The sequence below is a fragment of the Parasteatoda tepidariorum genome, chromosome 5, assembly GCF_982258835.1.
Source record: "Parasteatoda tepidariorum strain Cologne lab strain chromosome 5, Ptep-v5.0, whole genome shotgun sequence".
NCBI classification, from domain to species: Eukaryota; Metazoa; Arthropoda; class Arachnida; order Araneae; family Theridiidae; genus Parasteatoda; species Parasteatoda tepidariorum.
In genome coordinates, this window is record NC_141759.1 from 109612693 (window position 1) to 109638124 (window position 25432).

Genomic DNA, 25432 nt, shown 5'->3' on the forward strand with positions numbered 1-25432 from the left:
TTATTTTAAAAGACACGTTAGAGGGCCGATAACATTTCCATCACCGAAGTCAAGCATCACTGGCTGTGGTCAGTGTGCGGGTGGGTGACCACTTTGATCAGTCTGCGTAGGGACCAAGGGTGTGCGGTATTGGTCCTCGTTAAACTGTGCTACCGTGAAGTGCTCGACTTCGCGGGCAGGTCGTCGGGCTACCGAAGAGGGGGTGCCATCCCCTCCGCAGAGGATCAAAATTGCGATGGCATGTCTTCGGATCATCCTCCGGGATGTTTCCCTGACCGTCTCCAATAACCCATTGCGCAGTTCTAGTGCGACGTAAATTAACAGCAACAGCTATTAAGACGGTTAAAGTAATTTTAAAAAAATGAAACTTGGATACCTTATACATGCATAAGGTTACCTTATACCTACTTGGAGTTTTGAGGTAAACACCCAAATAACTAAATGATCACTCTTCTGTCATTCTAAGAATTAAGGTTCTGTATATACCTATTTACATGCTGTTGGTATGGTATTCTTAACTGTATGTAAAGCTTTTAATACATTTACAATTTTATTCCTTTCTGCAAACAATCTATCACCTTCATACCATTTCAATTAATTCGGGTGTTTTATATTGTATTCATACATTTTATCTGATTTCATTTATACCTTTTATCTGATTCTATTCACCTACTTATGCCATTTTAACACTTATAATTAATTGTACGACAACTAAAGTGTTCTGTGCGAAATATTTTACTGCATTGTTCGACGTAACATGTCCTGTTTTAGATTTTGTGCCATTAAACCCTACATTCAATCAATCAAGAAGAAAGGATAAGTAGAAATATAGGGTCAAACTTTAGGTGCTCTAGTCTCTAAAAGTATATAAAAAAAAGTTTTTAGTCTATAGATGTATAACGAAAAAATACGGTAACTAAAATATGAGGGACTAAAAAATGAGAAGAAAAAAACGTTAAAAAAAAAGGATGATGGATAGAAAAAATAATCGGTATATAAGAAAAATTTGCGAATTTGAAACATTTGCTTGAAAAAATACAGAAGGAAATTCGATGTTGGGGGGGCATTAACGCTAAAGCATGATAATTTAGACACTAAATGCCGAATTGTTTTGGCGAGATGTTAAATGAAATATCTTTTTATTGACGTGGTTAGAAAATTTTGTCGCCTGAACCAGGAAATTTTTTTTTAATCTAGATGATTAATGGAGATGAAAAATGTAATTAATAAAATGGATGTTGGAAGTACAAAAAAATTTCACAGGAAATTCTGGATTTAGAAATAATGCAAAACCTGAAATTTAAAAATTAACGATCATAAACGTGAATAACAACAAAATTATTTCTAGTGAGAGATGAAATTAGAAGAAAAATTAGAATTGCGGTTAAAATATTGCAAAATAAAATTTTTTGTCGAAAATGGTAAACTTATATGCTAAACGAAGTACCAGATTACGTTAGTAAGAATTTTTATTTCTATATAGTTCTATGATGGTATAAGAGTTTAGTTATTTATTTGTGTATAGATTTAAGAAAAATTTGATTGTGCGTTATGTTATTTTGTATATAGTTATAATTTGCACATATATTATTTTCATGAGATTAGCATGTTACTATGTGTGACGTTATTAATGTCGGCTGGCACTCACTCAAATCATAGTATATATATGATTCTTAACTTTTAAATTACGTAAACGAAGAACTTTTCAAAGGTCGAATTTTTTTCTTTTCTTTCTTATTTTTTTATTTTTTGCTTTTGTGTGACATGTAGAGAGATTGAAGATTTCGTAGGCTATTAGCAAATTTAAGAGATTTTTTTAAGCGAAACATCTTTATTGAAGTGATACTTCTTATGCGACTTCCAACAAGGTTGCGTTAAACGTTTAACACTACATTTTTATTGACCGGGAAATTACGTGGTAGGATCCAGTTTTCCCTCATTCATTTCCATATTGTTTTGGTTCTCACTAGCATAAAAATAACAAAAGTCATAAATGTATTGTTTTTCTATAAATATTTTAGTTTGATTTGATACACAGATAGTTTAATAGGGTAGTATTTTTTATTTTCAAACTTAGTTGATAACAATTGTAAAAAACGAGTGAAAACAATCCTACGTACAATGCGACGGATTTAAGGTTATGCCAAGGTACGTCTCTTGTGAATATCAATTGATTGTTAGGTTTTCTCTTTTCTAATATATCACCAAATGCAGCCATGAGGAATATTAAATTATTTACTGCAAAATCTTTATTGCCACTATCTACTGCAGGTTCACAAGCTCTGGCAGACGTTACTGGTGAAGAAATTGATTATTGTGAGCGGCCTGTGATCCTTGCAGGAGATTTTAATGTGAATTTTTCGTTACCTGAAGCTGAAAAATTCCTTAAAGACAAATTTGGATTGGAAATTATAAATAGTAGGAATGATTCAACAACCAAAGGGGGAACTACCATTGATGCAGTTTTTGCAAGAAATATTGAAAAAATAGAACTCAAACATTTCGTACCTTACTTTAGTTATCATAATCCCATTGTAAATGTTTTAGGTTTGGATATTTCTCCACTCGAAAATGATACTTAAAAGATGCGATCCATTGTGAATTGTAAGCATTGTTAATAAAGTTTGTCTTAAAGAAGCAATATGATTTCACTAAAAATTAATTTCTACCCCTTCCTGTTTTCATTTCCACATTACGTTTCACTTCTTCCGCGCGGAGGGACTCCACGCACTATTTTTTTCCCCCCTCTATATATATTTTTTGAAGAAAAAAAATTAATGTTCTTCAACCTGCTTTTATTTACGACAACGCGATTTTTTGATGCCGTCAATTACTAAACAGCTGAGGTATTTAAAGAAAAAGCAAATTTTTCTACTTTCCCAAAAGGCAGGGCCGGACTTCTTGAGGCCCTAAGCACTGAAAATATTTTGGTGCCCTCCCCCCTCTAACAATATCTAGTACTAAGTCACGTGTTAATTCAAAATATAAAATCAAATTTTTTTTTGTAAAAAAAAATATTTATTCAAATTAAATCAAATTTTTTTTTTCAAAAAATATTATAATCAATTGAAAACTTTTCAATTAATATTAAACAAATAACTTATGTTTGTGGGTATGTGCAAAAAAGCAAACACTTTGAATAACTTATGATCGAAAGTTTGAACTTTTATTTACTAAGACTCAAAATACTTTAAATTAGAAAAACAGACACGTACTTTTTCTAAAAAAAAAGCATACCTCTTTTTTCCAATTGATTCGAATTCTTGACTCTCGAAATAAATGATCATATCTCGAGAATTTTTCAAACGAACTGAAAAATTTTAGCACACAATAATAAAATTCATTTACCTAAAAATAGTTCCTTGTCAAAAATAATTTGTAAGAAGTATTAATCATTTTATATTATTTTATTTGTTAAGAAAATAGTCGAAAGAACCTTAAATTGAAAATTTAACAAATGTCATTTTAAATGACAAAATCCAAAATTTAATCTGTACTAAATCAATCCTGCATCTTTCAATTTAAAAAAAAGTTATATATTTAACATTTAATTTCTCAGGAACCTTTCGACAGATTTTGTTCAAATTTTGTATTTTACTATTTAAACTAATATTCTTTAAAATTATGCAATAATTTGTATATTTTTGAATTTAAAATTGTTCCGACTATTAATAATAAATAATTTAAAAAAAATATTTTTGACAGGGAATTATTTTTAGGTTAATGAATTTTATTATTAAGTGCAAAAATTTTTCAATTCGTTTCAAAAGTTCTCGAGACATAGTGAAATGCATGAAAACTGCAATTAAATAAAGGAGCCCAAACTTTCAACTTAAAAAAAACTTTTGGGATCTTAATTTCCATATTGTGAATACCATCCATATTTTGAGAGACAAATATCCAAATTCAACAACATATACATATATGTAGGTAGAGGAAGCACGTTTGCCCGATTTCATAACTTAAAAAAATATCTTCTGCACCAACTAATTTGCATATTTTAAGTTTGGCCCTCAAACCAATTAGATTGAGATCTAGTAAGTTAAAATCCGATCATTAAATCAAGAGTTATTCAGGTTTTTTACTTTTTATTTTACGCACTGTATATAATAACACACAACTTTTAGAAATAATAATGCTTTTCACTATTCCTTTTTCCTTATTAAACCTAATATATTAATAATGATAGGAAGAAAAATGAATGGAAAAAATAGTGATGAGTAATTTTATTTTATAAATGCAACAATTATCTTAAATGATCCCATAAAATCTGGATTAAAAATCAGAAATGAACTTATTTCATAATAACAACTCACTCTAGATTGCATCTGTGGAAAACAGAACTAATTATCTAATAGAATTATTACTATTTTGTTTAATATTTTGGACATTCTCGTAGTCAGTTGACCTGTCAAAGTCAAAGGTACAGAAGAGCTGAAGAGCAATAAATAACTATCAATTAAATCTTAATTTGACTAGTAAAAAAATGACCTTTTAGAAAAAATGATAGAAATCACTTAAAACTACTGCATTAAACCTGTACTTAAAACTCTCATAAGTGATAGCAGTAACTTTGGTCTGAAAAAGCTGTCACAGTAAATAAAAACTCTGTCCTCAATAAGTAAATAAATTCATAAACAAAATGCTTTAAATAGCTATAAATTCAATGATCAGATTTTCATTTACAAATTCGGAACATTCGTGTTTTTATATTACAAAACAAAAACATAAGTATAGCAACAATGAATATAATATAAAAACTAAACTTAAATAATAATCAGTAGAAAATAACAAACAATCATTCTTAATTTGTTCACTTTTTTTTTGTGTTACGATATTTTTTATTCCTGTATGCATACGCGAACATAATACAACATTAGTTTTATAGAAAATAATTTTAGGTTTGGAAAAATATAATCCTTAGAAACGTAAACAGAAGTATTGTATGTAATTTTATTAAACCAACATTTATCTTAAACCTACTAAAATCTATTTTGTCTACTAAAATTTTATGTACTAAATATTTTACATATTCTTTACAACATTTAAAGACAAATTCGTAAAATGAATCGAAGTAAAATTTGTGCATTGTTACCTAAAATTTTTATTTTAAATCGAATAACTATTTTAATTATAACGTCATAGAATGAAATTTATTTCGATAAGATCAATCATTTAAAAAATTTAATTACTTCTTAAAACTTATAATACGGCATCACCCCCTCTTAAAAAATACGTCACATTGTATTTTTAACAAAAACTTGAAATTTGTTTTTATTACTTTTGAGTATTATTGTGTAATAGAATGCTTAAAATGTAAAAAAAAATTATATAATTTTTAATAATTATAATTTTATTTTTACATTTAGGTTTATTTAATTTTTTATTATTAAAGTATAATAATTCTTTAGGAAAATTAAACTCTTCACTTATATTGATTTAGACACAATCAATATTGATCGATAAATAATAATTATTGATAAAATTATTTGAAGGGTTTAGCTACTACCTGAAGCAACATCAGCTTTACACTATTACAGCATGCTCTTCAAAAGCAATAATTTAGAATAATGTTTTAGTAGAATAAACTTTTTCTGTGCATTCATGTAGGATTCAGTGCACTTACGTTCTGTGCATTCACGTATACACGGAGGTGTGTAAATACGAGATATTAGTTACTGATAGTAGCATAAATAATGTTATTGGTTAAAAATTATGTTACTTGCACTAAACAAAATTCAATGATTGAAAATTTGATTTTATTGCTACTTATTTCTTACATTTGTTTTCAAAATTAAATTAGTTTTAATGGGTATTCTTCTTAACGTATTTTTCAGCGTCAACGAACATCCGGTTCACATTGAGAATTCACACATCTTTTGTGCTCAACTTTTATAACATTTGTATTTATACAAGACTCTAAGGACTAAGGAACCTATAATCCTTTCCTTATTCAAAAACTAGCTGCTTGCATTCATATTACGTAGTATATATTTTAAATCTTAAAATCTAATTTCGATATTCGATATATATAGATAAAAAAAATCATAAGTGATGCGAAGTGTGTGGTCATATTTTTCGCAAATTTAACCTCTCCTCCACAAAGAAATTTCGAAAAATGATACTTAAACACAGCTCCTTCTTCTTAATTTGGTGAATAAAAAAAATTATTTGACGCAAATTTTTGCAACACAACCTTTACGTAATTTGATGACGAATTCCAGTTGCCATGAGAATATAATTAAAAATATAGTATAAGAAAATATTTTATGTAGTATAAACAAAAACATGCACAAAAACTGCAAACATGCACAACACAGATTTTTTTTTCGCATCAGAAATCTTATTTTTTACATCATCAAACCATTGCATCAAAATTTTGTAAATCAAATTTTTTTTCCATAAAAATATCAAATTGCCGGAGTATTAACTTGCTACAACTGCGAAAAATATTCTGTAAACATGAATCGTAGCAGTATGTTATGGAATCATTGTAATGGATAAATAAATAGAGCTTTTATCGCATAGAAATTCACTACTTAATTTCAATATAAGACCGAAAATTTTTGATACAAAACATCTTTCGTTTTTTTTTTTCTTTTATTATGTGAAATTTCGTACTTAGAAATGGTTGTTATCTACTCTTAAAAAGGAAGCTCAAAATAATAAATTTATTATCAATGTTTCAAAAAAAAAAAAAATATGTACTGCGAACATTTAGTTAGGCTTTGTGGTGCCCCTCAATCTTCTGGTGTCCTAAGCACGTGCTTAGTGTGCTTAATGGTTAATCCGGCCTTTCCAAAAGGTCTAATTTGAAGAATTTCTTTTTTTTCCATGTTGCTAAAAAGCTTCGCTGACGGATTTTCTTAATGAACCTTTTTCTTCTTATAAATACATATATAACTTTCGTTTTCACTCGATAACTCATTCGAATTTTAAAATCTTTGTGTTCAATTTATTCTTGAAATTTTTTATTTTAATTTTGCTAATAAGGAAGATTTATGGTTTTATCGTTTTTGTTCAATTCTCTACGCTTAATTTTATCGCTAAACGAAACTGAGTTCTTAAGATTAGCTTTTATTCCGTTTGAATTACGAATCTTACTTTCACAATTTACGATTCGCGATGCACGATTAATATTTACGTGATTAATGACAGGCTTTTCGAATCTTAATTTTTGTAATTCATTTTGACACGATTTATTTATCGTGCTTCGTAATTTAATTTCAATATGCTAGTCACAGTTGCGATCCAAAGTCGTCGAATTAATAGCATTACACCTGCACATTATTACATTGCGTTTTAACACATTCGTAATCAAAAATCGTCCTTATGGGATTTACGAAGTAAACATCGCGATTTAAATTAAAGTGATTTACGATTAATATTTAAGTGATTTATGTTTCATTACTTCTCTTGTTTCACGAACCTTATTATTTTTTATTTTTGCTATTCATTTTGTCTCCATTTGGAAATTATTAACCGAAATTTAATCTCGTTTAGCTAGTCGCACATCCTAACCCGAGTCATCGTATCAAACGCATTTCATATATAAATAATATGCAGTTTAGGCACGCGATTTATAAATCCCACATCGCTATTCTATTCACATTCACGCGGTGGTTTAAAAACCAAATATAACGATTTCCTGTATTAGTGAGTTAAAAATAAAGCATGATTCAAGTGTTTTAAATTGCACTTCTCAATTTATATTCATGCCCTTTAGATGCTAAACATCGTGAATCACCTTCACCCAAGTTAGTAAGCCATGAAAAATCATTCGCATTCATGCAATTTTAAAAATCAAACATCGCGTTTCCCGTTATTTGAAAGCTATTTATTAATTTTTTTCATCGAAATTCATATTCACGCATTCTCATTTTATTTTCAGTACGTATTTATATATGACTTTGGCAACTCCTATTCACTGGTAACTTTCGTATTTAGTTTATTCATAATTTAAAACAGTCTTGTATCAATTAGTTTTTCATGGTCACACAAATAATAAACAAGATATTTGCAAAAAATGACAAATTTGTATAATTTTTCTGCAGCTATCTTCATTTTTCTTTTCAATTGCTCACTGATAGTTCAAATCTCAAGAATAGAAATCGGCATTAATAAGGACCCGAATGTCAATCACTTCAGAAATGCAAATAAATAATTGATCAACAGGAAATGTTGACCAGATATTATCTGTAATCACCATTTCATAATGGGAAAAATTTATTTTAACACTTATTAAATGCTAAAAGTTTCGTGTATACTAAAATAATTTTTCATAATTTTAGATTATTAAGATGAAGAGAAATTCACCAACTAGTGATGAAGCACCAGGACCTTCGAGTTCTGGAGCTGCCGGCCCTTCTGGATCTTCTTCCCAGGAGGGTCCTCAAAAAAAAAAACAGTAAGTACAGTATAAGCTTTTTATTTTTTATTTAATAACTGTCGTTGAACAGACGATAAAAATTTTGTGTATTCGGCTACTAATGTTAAATTATGTAGCTTTAATATTTTGAACACAAGCTTTAATATTTTGAACTCTTGTTCCTAGTATTGGTAGAAATTTGCTTTCGTGAAGGCCTTTCTGCGGGAACTAACCCGCATTTGAGTTACATGGAGAGCTTCAAATTCATAAACACTAGACATAAATAAAATAGCAATGAATACATATTGTAAAGTAGTATCTTACTTCATAAAAAGCAAAACATTACTTTGTATCTAAACAGTGTTACACAATCATGCTACATACATTTTCAACTAAAAAAAGCTGCATAAAATTATAGTTGCATTTATTATAAAAGTAACATGCATTACCACATGCATACTAAAGTTTAATTGCTATTGATAAAATTCGTTAATTTAGTCTGAGTTTATTGTTTGAAATGTGAACAAAAAGTGATTTTACTGCTTTCTTTCAAAGTTAAGTGGCTTTGAAATTCAATTCAAGGTCATTTCCCCCATAACATGCGTTAACAAGTTTTAAATGTTCTGAAATATTTTGGGAAATGGATCTCGAAGACAAGTTTTTTAAATAGAAAATTCACTTCGCTATTTGGAAGTTATTTTACGAAGAAATTTTCAAAATTTTCTTAGTTCCTCGAAAAAATTCGCAAAATAGAGAAATTCGCAAAATGGAAGTTCGTTATATAGAAGTCCGTCTGTAATTATTTTTAAAATCATTTAAATTCTTCAAATCGGTTATTCATTATTTTAGTTTATTGCACAAAAGTGAATACTTTTTAAGTATTTATTTTTTAAATATTCACGAATTAATTTTTATCATGAAATTTGGTTTAAATGAAAATCTCTTTGGAACAAGCGTTCTTCTTCAATGCGGAAATACTAAATTATTAAGTCTCGTGTCTATCTGAAGATTAAAAGAAACAAACGATCCATTTTTTTTTAAAGAAGAAATTATCTGATTGCCCCCATTTGTTTTATTTTATAACCGTCGGTGGACAGCCCACCCAATTTTGAGTTTAGGGTTACGAACTTGTAATTTTGTACCTAATCCAGAAGAAGAGGGAACTCCTGGATCAAGTATTGGGACTTCCTCGACATGAAGAGAAAGGCAGAAAGAGGATTCTAAAACATGATCTGCTGTCTACCATTTCTTACTTACTCACTGTGGTCAGTGCGAAGCGGGTGCGGTTTTCGTATCAAACAAGCATCGCTAGGATTCGAACCTGGTTCAACTTATTGTGAGGTAAACGCTCTATCCCCGAAGCAACCTCGAATCGATTACCGCTTTTGTTGCATTTTTGAGGAATTACTAAGTTTTAATAAATCCATGTGGTTCCTCCTGACGGTTATTGCTCAGTGAAGAAGAGCAAAAAATTAGTTTTAATCGGCTTCCATGAATCTGAAATTTCCTTTTGAGAATTTCAATTGGATATTTGAGAAGGATCTTCCCTGCCGCAATAGTTGAAAAGAAACTAGTTTTTAAAAGAAACTTCTATAGTTATGAAAATATGTTTGTCCATTCAATATATTTAATTTATAATTATTTTATCAAATAGTAACAGATTTTCTGAGTAGTGAATGTGTTTGGATCCTCCTATTTAAGAATCTGAACATTATTGAAAAATGGTTCTTTATAAGAAGAAACTGAATCCCAAAGTTGAAACAGCGGACTAAAGATTACCTGAAAAGTTAGCTCTCGCAAAAAATCACTTATTATTACATATCATTTCTAAACTAGATTAATTTTGATTAAGTATAGAATTTCTTTGCGATCGTTTTCCTTTCTTTCCTAAATAATTTCAGTTAATGCTTGTACAACGGAAAATTTGTAAGAGACTAATGTTTTAAAAATAACTCAAATAATTATTTAACTGTTAATTTAATTTTTTTCAGTGTATTTATAAAAACTTAAATTTCTTTCCGCTGGCATTATTTTGAAAAATGTAGTTTGTATAGTAAAGTATATATGTTTGGTCAAATATTTTTTTATGAAAAAATTTAATAAAAATTATCTAATATTGTATTTTTTGTTACGCATTATTCGAATTAGTTTTCACTCATATTTATTAAACTCTAAAATTTATAAGTTTATGCTCTGAAAGATAATGCGAAAATTAAAGAATAGAAACTGCATTACTTTATACTAAACCCCGACTTTGGTAGTGCTTTTTTTTTTTTTCCTTAAAGATTATTTTTAGGCATTCAATGTCAACATCTTTTCAACACTTTTGATATGTTGAATTGAAAATGTTAGCTTCGTTTTTGCTGCTTTTATTGTAGAATAGAATTTTAACTGATCATTTCTAATAGACTTTATTCCCTTATTATCACTTTTTTTTCTGTTCGGTAAGACATGTAATGGTAATTTTCAAAATTTAATCTATATTTTAAGAGCTAAAGATAATCATTTTCTGTTTCTCTTTTGTATTTTTTTAATTCTTTACTTTTCTTCTTATCAGCGCATTTATTATAACGAAATAATTTTTAAAGAGTTTCTAATGAACGATATTTTTTTTTATTTGCCCATTTTTTCTAAAAAATATGACATTTTATTAAAACTGTATAGGGGTGTTCTGTTTATACCACCCTTAATGGGTATTTTTAGAATCTTTATCAAAAATGTGAAAAAAAAGGATATATTTATAGGTGGTCGCAAATTAATGTTTAAGTGAAGAAAAACTCGATCGATATATGTATAAATTAGAGTTGTGAAAAATGTATGTAATAAAAATCAAAGTTTGATGGTGAAACTCTATAATAATCGTGTATCTACATTTCTGTTTTCGCAATATTTTGTTTTTTTTCCTCTCACTCAAATACTTATTTGTGATTTCCAATGTGTATAATTTTGGTTTTCTTTTTTTATACGTATTCTAAAATATTTACGAAGATCGCCGCAGAAAAAAAAATGCTCCATTTTATTTTGAAACCCAAGCTTAGGAACCAAAAGAAGAATTACTTATTTAAACACGAAGCATAACTATTACTGGACATATTAGCCCCAGACTTTGGGGTCGTACTGTAACTTTTTAAGCGATTCAAAACTCTAAACTAAAAATATTTAGTTTTAAAACTCAAAATTCAAATGACGTAAATTTACAACCACTATTATAAATGTATGTCATCTATGCCAACCTTGTATAAACAACTATTGATTTTTAGTCTTTTCTTTTTCCTTAAAAAGAAGATGAAAAAAACTCTAATTTAATACAACATACCAAGTAATTTATGCTAATGAACGATATCATATTAAAAAAAATCTTTGTCTTTAATTCTTAGAAAAGACAATATTTATAAAAGAAGTTGAAAATACAGAATGAAATGCTGTGTCCATTTTCGTAGTTTGAAATGCGTGTCTAAACATTTCCAGCTGTGTTCATTAACATGCTTTTTGAGCTGTGTCAAGTTTTAAAAAGTTTTTTCACGATATCTTAGCAGCGAAAAACAAAATAGATTATTTGTAAACTCCTTCATCTAAATATGGTATATTGCTTGATTTAAATATGTATAACTGAATAATTGAGTATGACTAGCTAAATCATTAGCTGAATTCTGGGAATTATTTATTTTGAATTCTACAACCAAATGTTTTGTAATTGACTTTAAATCAAAGAAATAGATATAGGCTTGATAAAATTTTGTTATAATGATCAAAATTTTACTGAAGTGCCAGATATGGTAATTAGTCTTCACTAATTTACAAAATAAAACAGACGTTCTCTAAATACCGTTTTTCTCATTGATTTTGAACATAAAAATAAGAGCGCTTTCTGAAAAATAGGGTACAAATGATTTAATCAGAAGAGCTGTCAAAAATTTGGGTCCCACTTTTTAAAACATCATTTTAATAATTTAAGCAAACCAAAGAATTTTTTCAGAATTATAAAACTTTTTTCCTAAATATAATAAGTACTATGCCAAAATTCATTTTAATAACCATTTTTAATTTAAAAAAGGTTGAAAAAATATAGAATTGTAAGGTCTGCAAATTTCTACGTTATTTGTATCTAGGAAAATTTATATAAGAAAATACAGCGTTGGAATCAATTCATAGTTTTTGATTGATGCAATTTTAAAGTAATGTTATTAAATTTTAGTTTTTCAAGAGCTATGGGACCCATTTCAGGCAAATTTTGTATTGTGTCATTCGAAATTGCACCCTCCTTTAAAATGAAGTCAAAATTTGCATATCTCACATTAAATATAATTCTTATTAAATATGTACGAGTGTATATGACGAGTGTATGCAGGCCAACGTTGTGTGTGATCGAGACTGAGCAGCAACAGCGCGAGGAGGTGGATAATGTCACGGTCACAAGTAGCAAGTCAACAGTTCAATGTGCACCATCCATCGAAGTAGGCCTGTTTTAATCGTAGTGGGCGTTTCCGCCAAGGTAGGTGTGTCCATATTACGTCCGGGTCACCAATGTGGTAGGGTAACTATCGACAATGTCAACATTTATCTATGAAAAGGTGCTCCAACATAGAATCTAGTTAATCTGCCTTATATACTAGTGATTTGGAATTGTATTTTTGCAGTGATAGACACACTGAAATAAAGTTACACAAAATCCTTGTTATTAAATGATAGAAATTATAATGTTTGACTCTAAGAATTCTCTTCTAGGCGGACACAAGGGGTGGAGACACCAGAAGATGTGAGTATATAATTTTCATTAAACAGTACTTTTAAATAGTTAAATTAAATAAGTAAAAATGAATATCCAGAAATTAATTAAGATGTAAGAAAACTTCTTAAAATTAAACGAAAAGTCTTTATTTAATTGTTCTATCAAACTTAGGATTTTGTTTAAGCAGGGCTTGCAATAACCAAGTATGTTCAACAAATCCAAACTTAAAATTTATCAAAATATTATGAACATAAAAAAAAATAATAATTAATTTAAAACAAAAATTGGCTTTAAATCCACTTGGATAATATGACGAAGGGCTTGTTTATTTTTTGATATGTTTGAATACTGTTGAATCTAAATGTGATTGATGTGTAATCATAATATTGGAATACATTTTAGGTCCGTAAGCAGCGGAGGGAGAAAGAGATGGCCGAAAAGAGACGGAGGACGACGGTGGAATTCGCAAAGGAGGAACGAAGGCGTGCCCGCGAGTTCCAGAGACAAAAAGAGGAACAGGACAGGCGAAAGAGAAACCAACAACGAAATCGAATGATAGACGAAGCCAGTCTAATAGCCACATCCCTGGCCAATGAGACAATGGTGATGCTGGCATCTAGATTCATCGACAGAGTGTCTCAAGGTCTATCATTCGAAGAAGCCCGGAGCAGATTAGATGCAGATATAGAAGAGAGCAGCTCCGGGCTCAGAAGATCCATCCAGGACAGCTTGAACAACAGCTTTCCTATCGAAGCTGAAGTAATACCACCTACTTCTCCAACGATGGATCTGTCACCTGTCTTGCAGCCTTCACCACCGGCGATCCTCCAGCCTTCCCCACCCACACCATCACCTATTTCTCCTCCGTTGGCATCTGTAAGTTCTCCACCACCATCATCTCCGCCACCACCCCCACTAGCATCATCTCCATTAGCATCACCTCCACAAGTATCACCTCCACAAGCATCACCTCCACATGTATCACCTCCACATGTATCACCTCCACATGTATCACCTCCACATGTATCACCTCCACATGTATCACCTCCACATGTATCACCTCCACATGTATCACCTCCACATGTATCACCTCCACAAGCATCACCTCCATCATCATCACCCCAACCAGCATCGCCAACAGTGCAAGTACCTCCAGTGCAAGCCCCCCAAGTGCCAACACCACCACTTGTTCCTCAGCAGCCTCAGGCTCGGAGGCGAAGAGGAAACCCTGGGAGGCGAAGCACGAGGCTTGCACTTTTGATCGAATCCAGCAAGAACTTCTTAAAGACCGACCCTCCATTCAGCCTCCCCCAAAGACCGAGGTACTCCAAAAAGTACCCCGCTTAAATTTTTACCAAGATCCTTCCGTCGGCAACAACCCTAAGAGACATAAGTAAGTTATTATTTTGGAATCTAGAACATTATTCATCCTTAAGTGTCAGCGTTCAATTATTTGCCGTTAAAACTTATTATACTTTCCCTTTAACTGGAAATCCAACGAAGTATAGTTACGTAGACTTAAATATTTGAAAAGAACTGAATAAAATATTATGATAATAATATTTATTTTTCTGAATTCTGTGAAACTTATTCGTTCATAGTTTTTGTTTTTTAACATATTAGAATACTTGCATCTATCTATAGGTACTTGTTTTCTATTAAATTTAGGTGATTGAGATTGATTTATTAAATAAAATTTATTTAGCACATTACTTAAAATTGCGAAGCGTGAAAGGTTATTTCTATTTTATTTTCTTTGGTTATTTCTATTTTATTATTATTTTATTTTCTTTGCGTGTTAGGTTTTATTTTGTAACAAAAAAGTATTTTTTCACTGTAAATTGTAGCCTAGCAAGTGTGTCAACTCCTTAGCTAGCTTTCTCATCAGATCACCGAAGTCAAGTATCACTGGCTGTTGTCAGTGTGCGGGTGTGACCACTTGGATCAGTCTGCGTAGGGACCGAGGGTGTGCGGTATGGATTCTCGTTTAACTGTTCTGCCGTAAAGTGCTCGACTTTGCGTGCAGGTCGTCGGGCTACCGAAGCGGGGGTGCCGTCCCCTCTGCAGAGGATCAAAATTGTGATGGCATGATCTTCGGATCATCCTCCAGGGATGTTTCCCAGACCGTGGCCAATAGCCCATTGTGCAGCTCTAGTGCGACGTTTTATATTTTAAGAAAAAATATTTTTTTTTGTAAATGTTATTTATATTACGGGCCTGTGTTCTTTTCAGTCTCTTAAAATTTTGCAATCGAATATTGTAAGTAAAAGGGGGGACATATGGCTTGCGCCTAATTTTGGCCAATTACCTTCGCACATTGAAATTTTCTGCTGCAAGCGCTCTTTCGTGATTGGCTAGAGATCTTCTTTCTCTAGTTTCGAATATAGTTTTAATTCTTTTCACTGTCACTGTGGCAAAAGCATTGTTTTTGTTTAAAGCATTGTTTTTGTTTACTATTAAATGCTCTTGGATATGGTGGGTAAATGAATTTGGATTTTACTTTTCATTTGCTATAGTTTATTTTTATGATCTATCTTTTCATTTGTTTTTAAAATATCTTTCATTTTAATAAAACCTTATTTTTTTACTTTTTTCTAAGAAGTAAATTAAAAAAAAAAAATTATATTGTGTTTTCAACTGTTTATTAAACTGAAAGTATAGTAAATAATTTAAATAATGGTTTAGGATAAATATTTCTCTAAATCCTAACCTTTGATACAGTGGCTAGAAAAATTCTCATTTTAATTTTCACTTAATATTAATTTCTTTTTATGATTCATTATTTAGTTTACTTTAATGGTCTTCAAACATTTTCATTCTTTTTAATTATTATTACCCCTTATCTAATTTAGGATAAAAGCTTTTAGTTTTAGAAAAAATATACTTAAAAGTAACACATCACCGTTTTAGTTTTCAACCTTTAAATAAAATAAAGATAAAGTAATTAATTCTAATTAAATTAATTTAAGGAGAGGTCCAAGTTAAATAAAATTATAATATCTTTTATTAAATATATTCATTGCTGCATTTTAGTTTTCTACCTCATATGAAATGAAAAATTCCATGTTTAGTTCGCATTAAAAAGTGGTTCAAAATAAATAAAAATTATTTTTCTTCATCAATTTTGTTATAATATTAAGTCATAACTAGGGAGTTTAGCTCCCTGTTCGCTGCCGCTCTGCAACTCCGATGATTGCTTTGTAATAATTGTTTCTATGCAGAATTTTTTTTTCTACTAAAGTTAAAATTATTCACTTAACATCTTTGTACTAAGGTAAAGATTTGCCTCGACCCGCCCTATTAAAGGGAGGAGTAATATCAACCTACAAAAGGTTATTCGTAGATTATTTTTTTCATTTTTGTTATTTTTTTCTTTGTTAGTGATGATCTCTTCTGTTTGGAGAAAAGTCCTGGAAAAACTTTAGTTATTGGAGTTTCATATGTTGCTCTGGAATGTGCTGAATTTACAGCAGGAATTGGGTTGGATGTCACGGTTCGTTCTATCTTGCTTCGAGGTTTCGATCAAGACATGGCTGAAAGAATTGGCAACTACATGCATGGGGAAGGCATAAAATTTCTCAGACCTTGTGTTCCTACAAAGGTATATATACATTTAGATTTCAAAATGGCTTTTAAGCTTCTACCCGCCCTATTAAAGGGAGGAGTAATATCAACCTACAAAAAGGTTATTCGTATATTATTTTTTTCATTTTTGTTATTTTTTTCTTTGTTAGTGATGATCTCTTCTGTTTGGAGAAAAGTCCTGCAAAAACTTTAGTTATTGGAGTTTCATATGTTGCTCTGGAATGTGCTGAATTTATAGCAAGAATTGGGTTGGATGTCACGGTTCGTTCTATCTTGCTTCAAGGTTTCGATCAAGACATGGCTGAAAGAATTGGCAACTACATGCATGGGGAAGGCATAAAATTTCTCAGACCTTGTGTTCCTACAAAGGTATATATACATTTAGATTTCAAAATGGCTTTTAAGCTTCTACCCGCCCTATTAAAGGGAGGAGTAATATCAACCTACAAAAAGGTTATTCGTATATTATTTTTTTCATTTTTGTTATTTTTTTCTTTGTTAGTGATGATCTCTTCTGTTTGGAGAAAAGTCCTGGAAAAACTTTAGTTATTGGAGTTTCATATGTTGCTCTGGAATGTGCTGAATTTATAGCAAGAATTGGGTTGGATGTCACGGTTCGTTCTATCTTGCTTCAAGGTTTCGATCAAGACATGGCTGAAAGAATTGGCAACTACATGCATGGGGAAGGCATAAAATTTCTCAGACCTTGTGTTCCTACAAAGGTATATATACATTTAGATTTCAAAATGGCTTTTAAGCTTCTACCCGCCCTATTAAAGGGAGGAGTAATATCAACCTACAAAAAGGTTATTCGTATATTATTTTTTTCATTTTTGTTATTTTTTTCTTTGTTAGTGATGATCTCTTCTGTTTGGAGAAAAGTCCTGGAAAAACTTTAGTTATTGGAGTTTCATATGTTGCTCTGGAATGTGCTGAATTTATAGCAAGAATTGGGTTGGATGTCACGGTTCGTTCTATCTTGCTTCAAGGTTTCGATCAAGACATGGCTGAAAGAATTGGCAACTACATGCATGGGGAAGGCATAAAATTTCTCAGACCTTGTGTTCCTACAAAGGTATATATACATTTAGATTTCAAAATGGCTTTTAAGCTTCTACCCGCCCTATTAAAGGGAGGAGTAATATCAACCTACAAAAAGGTTATTCGTATATTATTTTTTTCATTTTTGTTATTTTTTTCTTTGTTAGTGATGATCTCTTCTGTTTGGAGAAAAGTCCTGGAAAAACTTTAGTTATTGGAGTTTCATATGTTGCTCTGGAATGTGCTGAATTTACAGCAGGAATTGGGTTGGATGTCACGGTTCGTTCTATCTTGCTTCGAGGTTTCGATCAAGACATGGCTGAAAGAATTGGCAACTACATGCATGGGGAAGGCATAAAATTTCTCAGACCTTGTGTTCCCACAAAGGTATATATACATTTAGATTTCAAAATGGCTTTTAAGCTTCTACCCGCCCTATTAAAGGGAGGAGTAATATCAACCTACAAAAAGGTTATTCGTATATTATTTTTTTCATTTTTGTTATTTTTTTCTTTGTTAGTGATGATCTCTTCTGTTTGGAGAAAAGTCCTGGAAAAACTTTAGTTATTGGAGTTTCATATGTTGCTCTGGAATGTGCTGAATTTATAGCAAGAATTGGGTTGGATGTCACGGTTCGTTCTATCTTGCTTCAAGGTTTCGATCAAGACATGGCTGAAAGAATTGGCAACTACATGCATGGGGAAGGCATAAAATTTCTCAGACCTTGTGTTCCTACAAAGGTATATATACATTTAGATTTCAAAATGGCTTTTAAGCTTCTACCCGCCCTATTAAAGGGAGGAGTAATATCAACCTACAAAAAGGTTATTCGTATATTATTTTTTTCATTTTTGTTATTTTTTTCTTTGTTAGTGATGATCTCTTCTGTTTGGAGAAAAGTCCTGGAAAAACTTTAGTTATTGGAGTTTCATATGTTGCTCTGGAATGTGCTGAATTTATAGCAAGAATTGGGTTGGATGTCACGGTTCGTTCTATCTTGCTTCAAGGTTTCGATCAAGACATGGCTGAAAGAATTGGCAACTACATGCATGGGGAAGGCATAAAATTTCTCAGACCTTGTGTTCCTACAAAGGTATATATACATTTAGATTTCAAAATGGCTTTTAAGCTTCTACCCGCCCTATTAAAGGGAGGAGTAATATCAACCTACAAAAAGGTTATTCGTATATTATTTTTTTCATTTTTGTTATTTTTTTCTTTGTTAGTGATGATCTCTTCTGTTTGGAGAAAAGTCCTGGAAAAACTTTAGTTATTGGAGTTTCATATGTTGCTCTGGAATGTGCTGAATTTATAGCAAGAATTGGGTTGGATGTCACGGTTCGTTCTATCTTGCTTCAAGGTTTCGATCAAGACATGGCTGAAAGAATTGGCAACTACATGCATGGGGAAGGCATAAAATTTCTCAGACCTTGTGTTCCTACAAAGGTATATATACATTTAGATTTCAAAATGGCTTTTAAGCTTCTACCCGCCCTATTAAAGGGAGGAGTAATATCAACCTACAAAAAGGTTATTCGTATATTATTTTTTTCATTTTTGTTATTTTTTTCTTTGTTAGTGATGATCTCTTCTGTTTGGAGAAAAGTCCTGGAAAAACTTTAGTTATTGGAGTTTCATATGTTGCTCTGGAATGTGCTGAATTTATAGCAAGAATTGGGTTGGATGTCACGGTTCGTTCTATCTTGCTTCAAGGTTTCGATCAAGACATGGCTGAAAGAATTGGCAACTACATGCATGGGGAAGGCATAAAATTTCTCAGACCTTGTGTTCCTACAAAGGTATATATACATTTAGATTTCAAAATGGCTTTTAAGCTTCTACCCGCCCTATTAAAGGGAGGAGTAATATCAACCTACAAAAAAGTTATTCGTATATTATTTTTTTCATTTTTGTTATTTTTTTCTTTGTTAGTGATGATCTCTTCTGTTTGGAGAAAAGTCCTGGAAAAACTTTAGTTATTGGAGTTTCATATGTTGCTCTGGAATGTGCTGAATTTACAGCAGGAATTGGGTTGGATGTCACGGTTCGTTCTATCTTGCTTCGAGGTTTCGATCAAGACATGGCTGAAAGAATTGGCAACTACATGCATGGGGAAGGCATAAAATTTCTCAGACCTTGTGTTCCTACAAAGGTATATATACATTTAGATTTCAAAATGGCTTTTAAGCTTCTACCCGCCCTATTAAAGGGAGGAGTAATAACAACCTACAAAAAGGTTATTCGTATATTATTTTTTTCATTTTTGTTATTTTTTTCTTTGTTAGTGATGATCTCTTCTGTTTGGAGAAAAGTCCTGGAAAAACTTTAGTTATTGGAGTTTCATATGTTGCTCTGGAATGTGCTGAATTTATAGCAAGAATTGGGTTGGATGTCACGGTTCGTTCTATCTTGCTTCAAGGTTTCGATCAAGACATGGCTGAAAGAATTGGCAACTACATGCATGGGGAAGGCATAAAATTTCTCAGACCTTGTGTTCCTACAAAGGTATATATACATTTAGATTTCAAAATGGCTTTTAAGCTTCTACCCGCCCTATTAAAGGGAGGAGTAATATCAACCTACAAAAAGGTTATTCGTATATTATTTTTTTCATTTTTGTTATTTTTTTCTTTGTTAGTGATGATCTCTTCTGTTTGGAGAAAAGTCCTGGAAAAACTTTAGTTATTGGAGTTTCATATGTTGCTCTGGAATGTGCTGAATTTATAGCAAGAATTGGGTTGGATGTCACGGTTCGTTCTATCTTGCTTCAAGGTTTCGATCAAGACATGGCTGAAAGAATTGGCAACTACATGCATGGGGAAGGCATAAAATTTCTCAGACCTTGTGTTCCTACAAAGGTATATATACATTTAGATTTCAAAATGGCTTTTAAGCTTCTACCCGCCCTATTAAAGGGAGGAGTAATATCAACCTACAAAAAGGTTATTCGTATATTATTTTTTTCATTTTTGTTATTTTTTTCTTTGTTAGTGATGATCTCTTCTGTTTGGAGAAAAGTCCTGGAAAAACTTTAGTTATTGGAGTTTCATATGTTGCTCTGGAATGTGCTGAATTTATAGCAAGAATTGGGTTGGATGTCACGGTTCGTTCTATCTTGCTTCAAGGTTTCGATCAAGACATGGCTGAAAGAATTGGCAACTACATGCATGGGGAAGGCATAAAATTTCTCAGACCTTGTGTTCCTACAAAGGTATATATACATTTAGATTTCAAAATGGCTTTTAAGCTTCTACCCGCCCTATTAAAGGGAGGAGTAATATCAACCTACAAAAAGGTTATTCGTATATTATTTTTTTCATTTTTGTTATTTTTTTCTTTGTTAGTGATGATCTCTTCTGTTTGGAGAAAAGTCCTGGAAAAACTTTAGTTATTGGAGTTTCATATGTTGCTCTGGAATGTGCTGAATTTATAGCAAGAATTGGGTTGGATGTCACGGTTCGTTCTATCTTGCTTCAAGGTTTCGATCAAGACATGGCTGAAAGAATTGGCAACTACATGCATGGGGAAGGCATAAAATTTCTCAGACCTTGTGTTCCTACAAAGGTATATATACATTTAGATTTCAAAATGGCTTTTAAGCTTCTACCCGCCCTATTAAAGGGAGGAGTAATATCAACCTACAAAAAGGTTATTCGTATATTATTTTTTTCATTTTTGTTATTTTTTTCTTTGTTAGTGATGATCTCTTCTGTTTGGAGAAAAGTCCTGGAAAAACTTTAGTTATTGGAGTTTCATATGTTGCTCTGGAATGTGCTGAATTTATAGCAAGAATTGGGTTGGATGTCACGGTTCGTTCTATCTTGCTTCAAGGTTTCGATCAAGACATGGCTGAAAGAATTGGCAACTACATGCATGGGGAAGGCATAAAATTTCTCAGACCTTGTGTTCCTACAAAGGTATATATACATTTAGATTTCAAAATGGCTTTTAAGCTTCTACCCGCCCTATTAAAGGGAGGAGTAATATCAACCTACAAAAAGGTTATTCGTATATTATTTTTTTCATTTTTGTTATTTTTTTCTTTGTTAGTGATGATCTCTTCTGTTTGGAGAAAAGTCCTGGAAAAACTTTAGTTATTGGAGTTTCATATGTTGCTCTGGAATGTGCTGAATTTATAGCAAGAATTGGGTTGGATGTCACGGTTCGTTCTATCTTGCTTCAAGGTTTCGATCAAGACATGGCTGAAAGAATTGGCAACTACATGCATGGGGAAGGCATAAAATTTCTCAGACCTTGTGTTCCTACAAAGGTATATATACATTTAGATTTCAAAATGGCTTTTAAGCTTCTACCCGCCCTATTAAAGGGAGGAGTAATATCAACCTACAAAAAGGTTATTCGTATATTATTTTTTTCATTTTTGTTATTTTTTTCTTTGTTAGTGATGATCTCTTCTGTTTGGAGAAAAGTCCTGGAAAAACTTTAGTTATTGGAGTTTCATATGTTGCTCTGGAATGTGCTGAATTTATAGCAAGAATTGGGTTGGATGTCACGGTTCGTTCTATCTTGCTTCAAGGTTTCGATCAAGACATGGCTGAAAGAATTGGCAACTACATGCATGGGGAAGGCATAAAATTTCTCAGACCTTGTGTTCCTACAAAGGTATATATACATTTAGATTTCAAAATGGCTTTTAAGCTTCTACCCGCCCTATTAAAGGGAGGAGTAATATCAACCTACAAAAAAGTTATTCGTATATTATTTTTTTCATTTTTGTTATTTTTTTCTTTGTTAGTGATGATCTCTTCTGTTTGGAGAAAAGTCCTGGAAAAACTTTAGTTATTGGAGTTTCATATGTTGCTCTGGAATGTGCTGAATTTACAGCAGGAATTGGGTTGGATGTCACGGTTCGTTCTATCTTGCTTCGAGGTTTCGATCAAGACATGGCTGAAAGAATTGGCAACTACATGCATGGGGAAGGCATAAAATTTCTCAGACCTTGTGTTCCTACAAAGGTATATATACATTTAGATTTCAAAATGGCTTTTAAGCTTCTACCCGCCCTATTAAAGGGAGGAGTAATAACAACCTACAAAAAGGTTATTCGTATATTATTTTTTTCATTTTTGTTATTTTTTTCTTTGTTAGTGATGATCTCTTCTGTTTGGAGAAAAGTCCTGGAAAAACTTTAGTTATTGGAGTTTCATATGTTGCTCTGGAATGTGCTGAATTTATAGCAAGAATTGGGTTGGATGTCACGGTTCGTTCTATCTTGCTTCAAGGTTTCGATCAAGACATGGCTGAAAGAATTGGCAACTACATGCATGGGGAAGGCATAAAATTTCTCAGACCTTGTGTTCCTACAAAGGTATATATACATTTAGATTTCAAAATGGCTTTTAAGCTTCTACCCGCCCTATTAAAGGGAGGAGTAATATCAACCTACAAAAAGGTTATTCGTATATTATTTTTTTCATTTTTGTTATTTTTTTCTTTGTTAGTGATGATCTCTTCTGTTTGGAGAAAAGTCCTGGAAAAACTTTAGTTATTGGAGTTTCATATGTTGCTCTGGAATGTGCTGAATTTATAGCAAGAATTGGGTTGGATGTCACGGTTCGTTCTATCTTGCTTCAAGGTTTCGATCAAGACATGGCTGAAAGAATTGGCAACTACATGCATGGGGAAGGCATAAAATTTCTCAGACCTTGTGTTCCTACAAAGGTATATATACATTTAGATTTCAAAATGGCTTTTAAGCTTCTACCCGCCCTATTAAAGGGAGGAGTAATATCAACCTACAAAAAGGTTATTCGTATATTATTTTTTTCATTTTTGTTATTTTTTTCTTTGTTAGTGATGATCTCTTCTGTTTGGAGAAAAGTCCTGGAAAAACTTTAGTTATTGGAGTTTCATATGTTGCTCTGGAATGTGCTGAATTTATAGCAAGAATTGGGTTGGATGTCACGGTTCGTTCTATCTTGCTTCAAGGTTTCGATCAAGACATGGCTGAAAGAATTGGCAACTACATGCATGGGGAAGGCATAAAATTTCTCAGACCTTGTGTTCCTACAAAGGTATATATACATTTAGATTTCAAAATGGCTTTTAAGCTTCTACCCGCCCTATTAAAGGGAGGAGTAATATCAACCTACAAAAAGGTTATTCGTATATTATTTTTTTCATTTTTGTTATTTTTTTCTTTGTTAGTGATGATCTCTTCTGTTTGGAGAAAAGTCCTGGAAAAACTTTAGTTATTGGAGTTTCATATGTTGCTCTGGAATGTGCTGAATTTATAGCAAGAATTGGGTTGGATGTCACGGTTCGTTCTATCTTGCTTCAAGGTTTCGATCAAGACATGGCTGAAAGAATTGGCAACTACATGCAGGGGGAAGGCATAAAATTTCTCAGACCTTGTGTTCCCACAAAGGTATATATACATTTAGATTTTAAAATAGCTTTTAAGCTTCAACATTATTTAAAATTGTTAAGTTTATTGTTAGTTGTTAGTATAATTGTTGAACAAAATTCCAAGTTCGAAGCTTGGCCTGCCAAATTCATAACTTTAGGAAATATAGAGCAAATAAAAAAAAACCCTGATTTCAATGTTATTGAACTAAATCCCAATTTTATTGAGGCTCACCTAGAATTGTCAATGTTTCTCAATCCAATTTTCCAATGTTGCTTAGTAGGTTTACTATGCAACATGAAATAAATGTTTTCATTAACAATTTATATACATGGCGAAGTATTATAAGTAATTTTGAATGGTGGTCAATAAATGGCACTAAAGAGTCCAATCATCTTTAACAATTATGTGACAACAAAAGGGGCTGAAAAACAACTATTTATAACATGTTAATACAGGGGCCGATTGGTTATGTATCTACCACGAACGATTCACTCATGCCTTGGCAGCCCCAGATTTCACTTTAAGTAATTTTTTCCTGTGAGGGTTAGTAAAGAATCTCCAAGTAATAAAATCATAATTGATTTTTAAGCCAGTATCAGCTGCAATTTCCAGCATCGATACAGACATGGTACCTAAAGTTCGGTAAGGAGGATATTTCAGCTTTGATTTATATTGTATAACCAAAATTTTTGCACATTGAACATTTATGAGGAATAAATTCATAACTTGATTATACTTTTGAAATAAATAAATTTTTTTTGTACACTTTGTATTGTTTTCCTATGAAATAGTTTATTTTTTTATTTGATCTACATTTTATGGAAATATTATTCTTTTGTGTATTATAAATTGTTTTTAAATTCTTTTTTATTAGTTCAATGTACTTGCTCTTAAAAATAAGGACCATTTGTATGTGTACAAAATATGTTGTTTCTTACAATGTTTGTAATTGTTTTATTTTATAGATTGAGAAAAATGAATCTACTGAACACATGTTAAGAGTAATTAGAATAATGGAATCAGGTGAAGAAATTGCTGATGAATATGATATAGTAAGTAATCGTGCTTGATGTCTTGATACAATTATGCTTCATTTTGTTATGCTATTTTGTAAAATTTTTTACCAACAAATTTTTCAGGTATTATTTGCTATTGGTGGTGATTTCTGTACTACTGGCAATGGATTAGAAACTGTTGGTGTAAAAGTTATACCCAAGTATGTAATTTTTATTTATTTATTTTCTTTTTCATGACTGCATTTTTTTTTTAAGTCATAACAATTTTTCTTAAAGTTACTTTATATGAAATGTTTATTGCTATTTGTAATTGTTTTATGTTT

At 31.4% G+C, this 25432-nt stretch overlaps 1 protein-coding gene across 1 annotated transcript; it reads left to right on the plus strand.

The window, feature by feature from the left end:
* Positions 1-15445: 15445 nt before the first annotated feature.
* Positions 15446-25346, plus strand: LOC147809985 (thioredoxin reductase 1, cytoplasmic-like). The gene is made up of 24 exons (XM_087162956.1): positions 15446-15572; positions 16479-16698; positions 16832-17051; positions 17185-17404; positions 17538-17757; positions 18244-18463; positions 18597-18816; positions 18950-19169; positions 19303-19522; positions 19656-19875; positions 20009-20228; positions 20362-20581; positions 20715-20934; positions 21068-21287; positions 21421-21640; positions 21774-21993; positions 22127-22346; positions 22480-22699; positions 22833-23052; positions 23186-23405; positions 23539-23758; positions 23892-24111; positions 25059-25145; positions 25233-25346. The coding sequence occupies exons 22-24, from the start codon at positions 24040-24042 to the stop codon at positions 25344-25346; spliced, it is 273 nt and encodes a 90-aa protein (XP_087019082.1). The 5' UTR covers positions 15446-15572; positions 16479-16698; positions 16832-17051; positions 17185-17404; positions 17538-17757; positions 18244-18463; positions 18597-18816; positions 18950-19169; positions 19303-19522; positions 19656-19875; positions 20009-20228; positions 20362-20581; positions 20715-20934; positions 21068-21287; positions 21421-21640; positions 21774-21993; positions 22127-22346; positions 22480-22699; positions 22833-23052; positions 23186-23405; positions 23539-23758; positions 23892-24039.
* Positions 25347-25432: the final 86 nt, after the last annotated feature.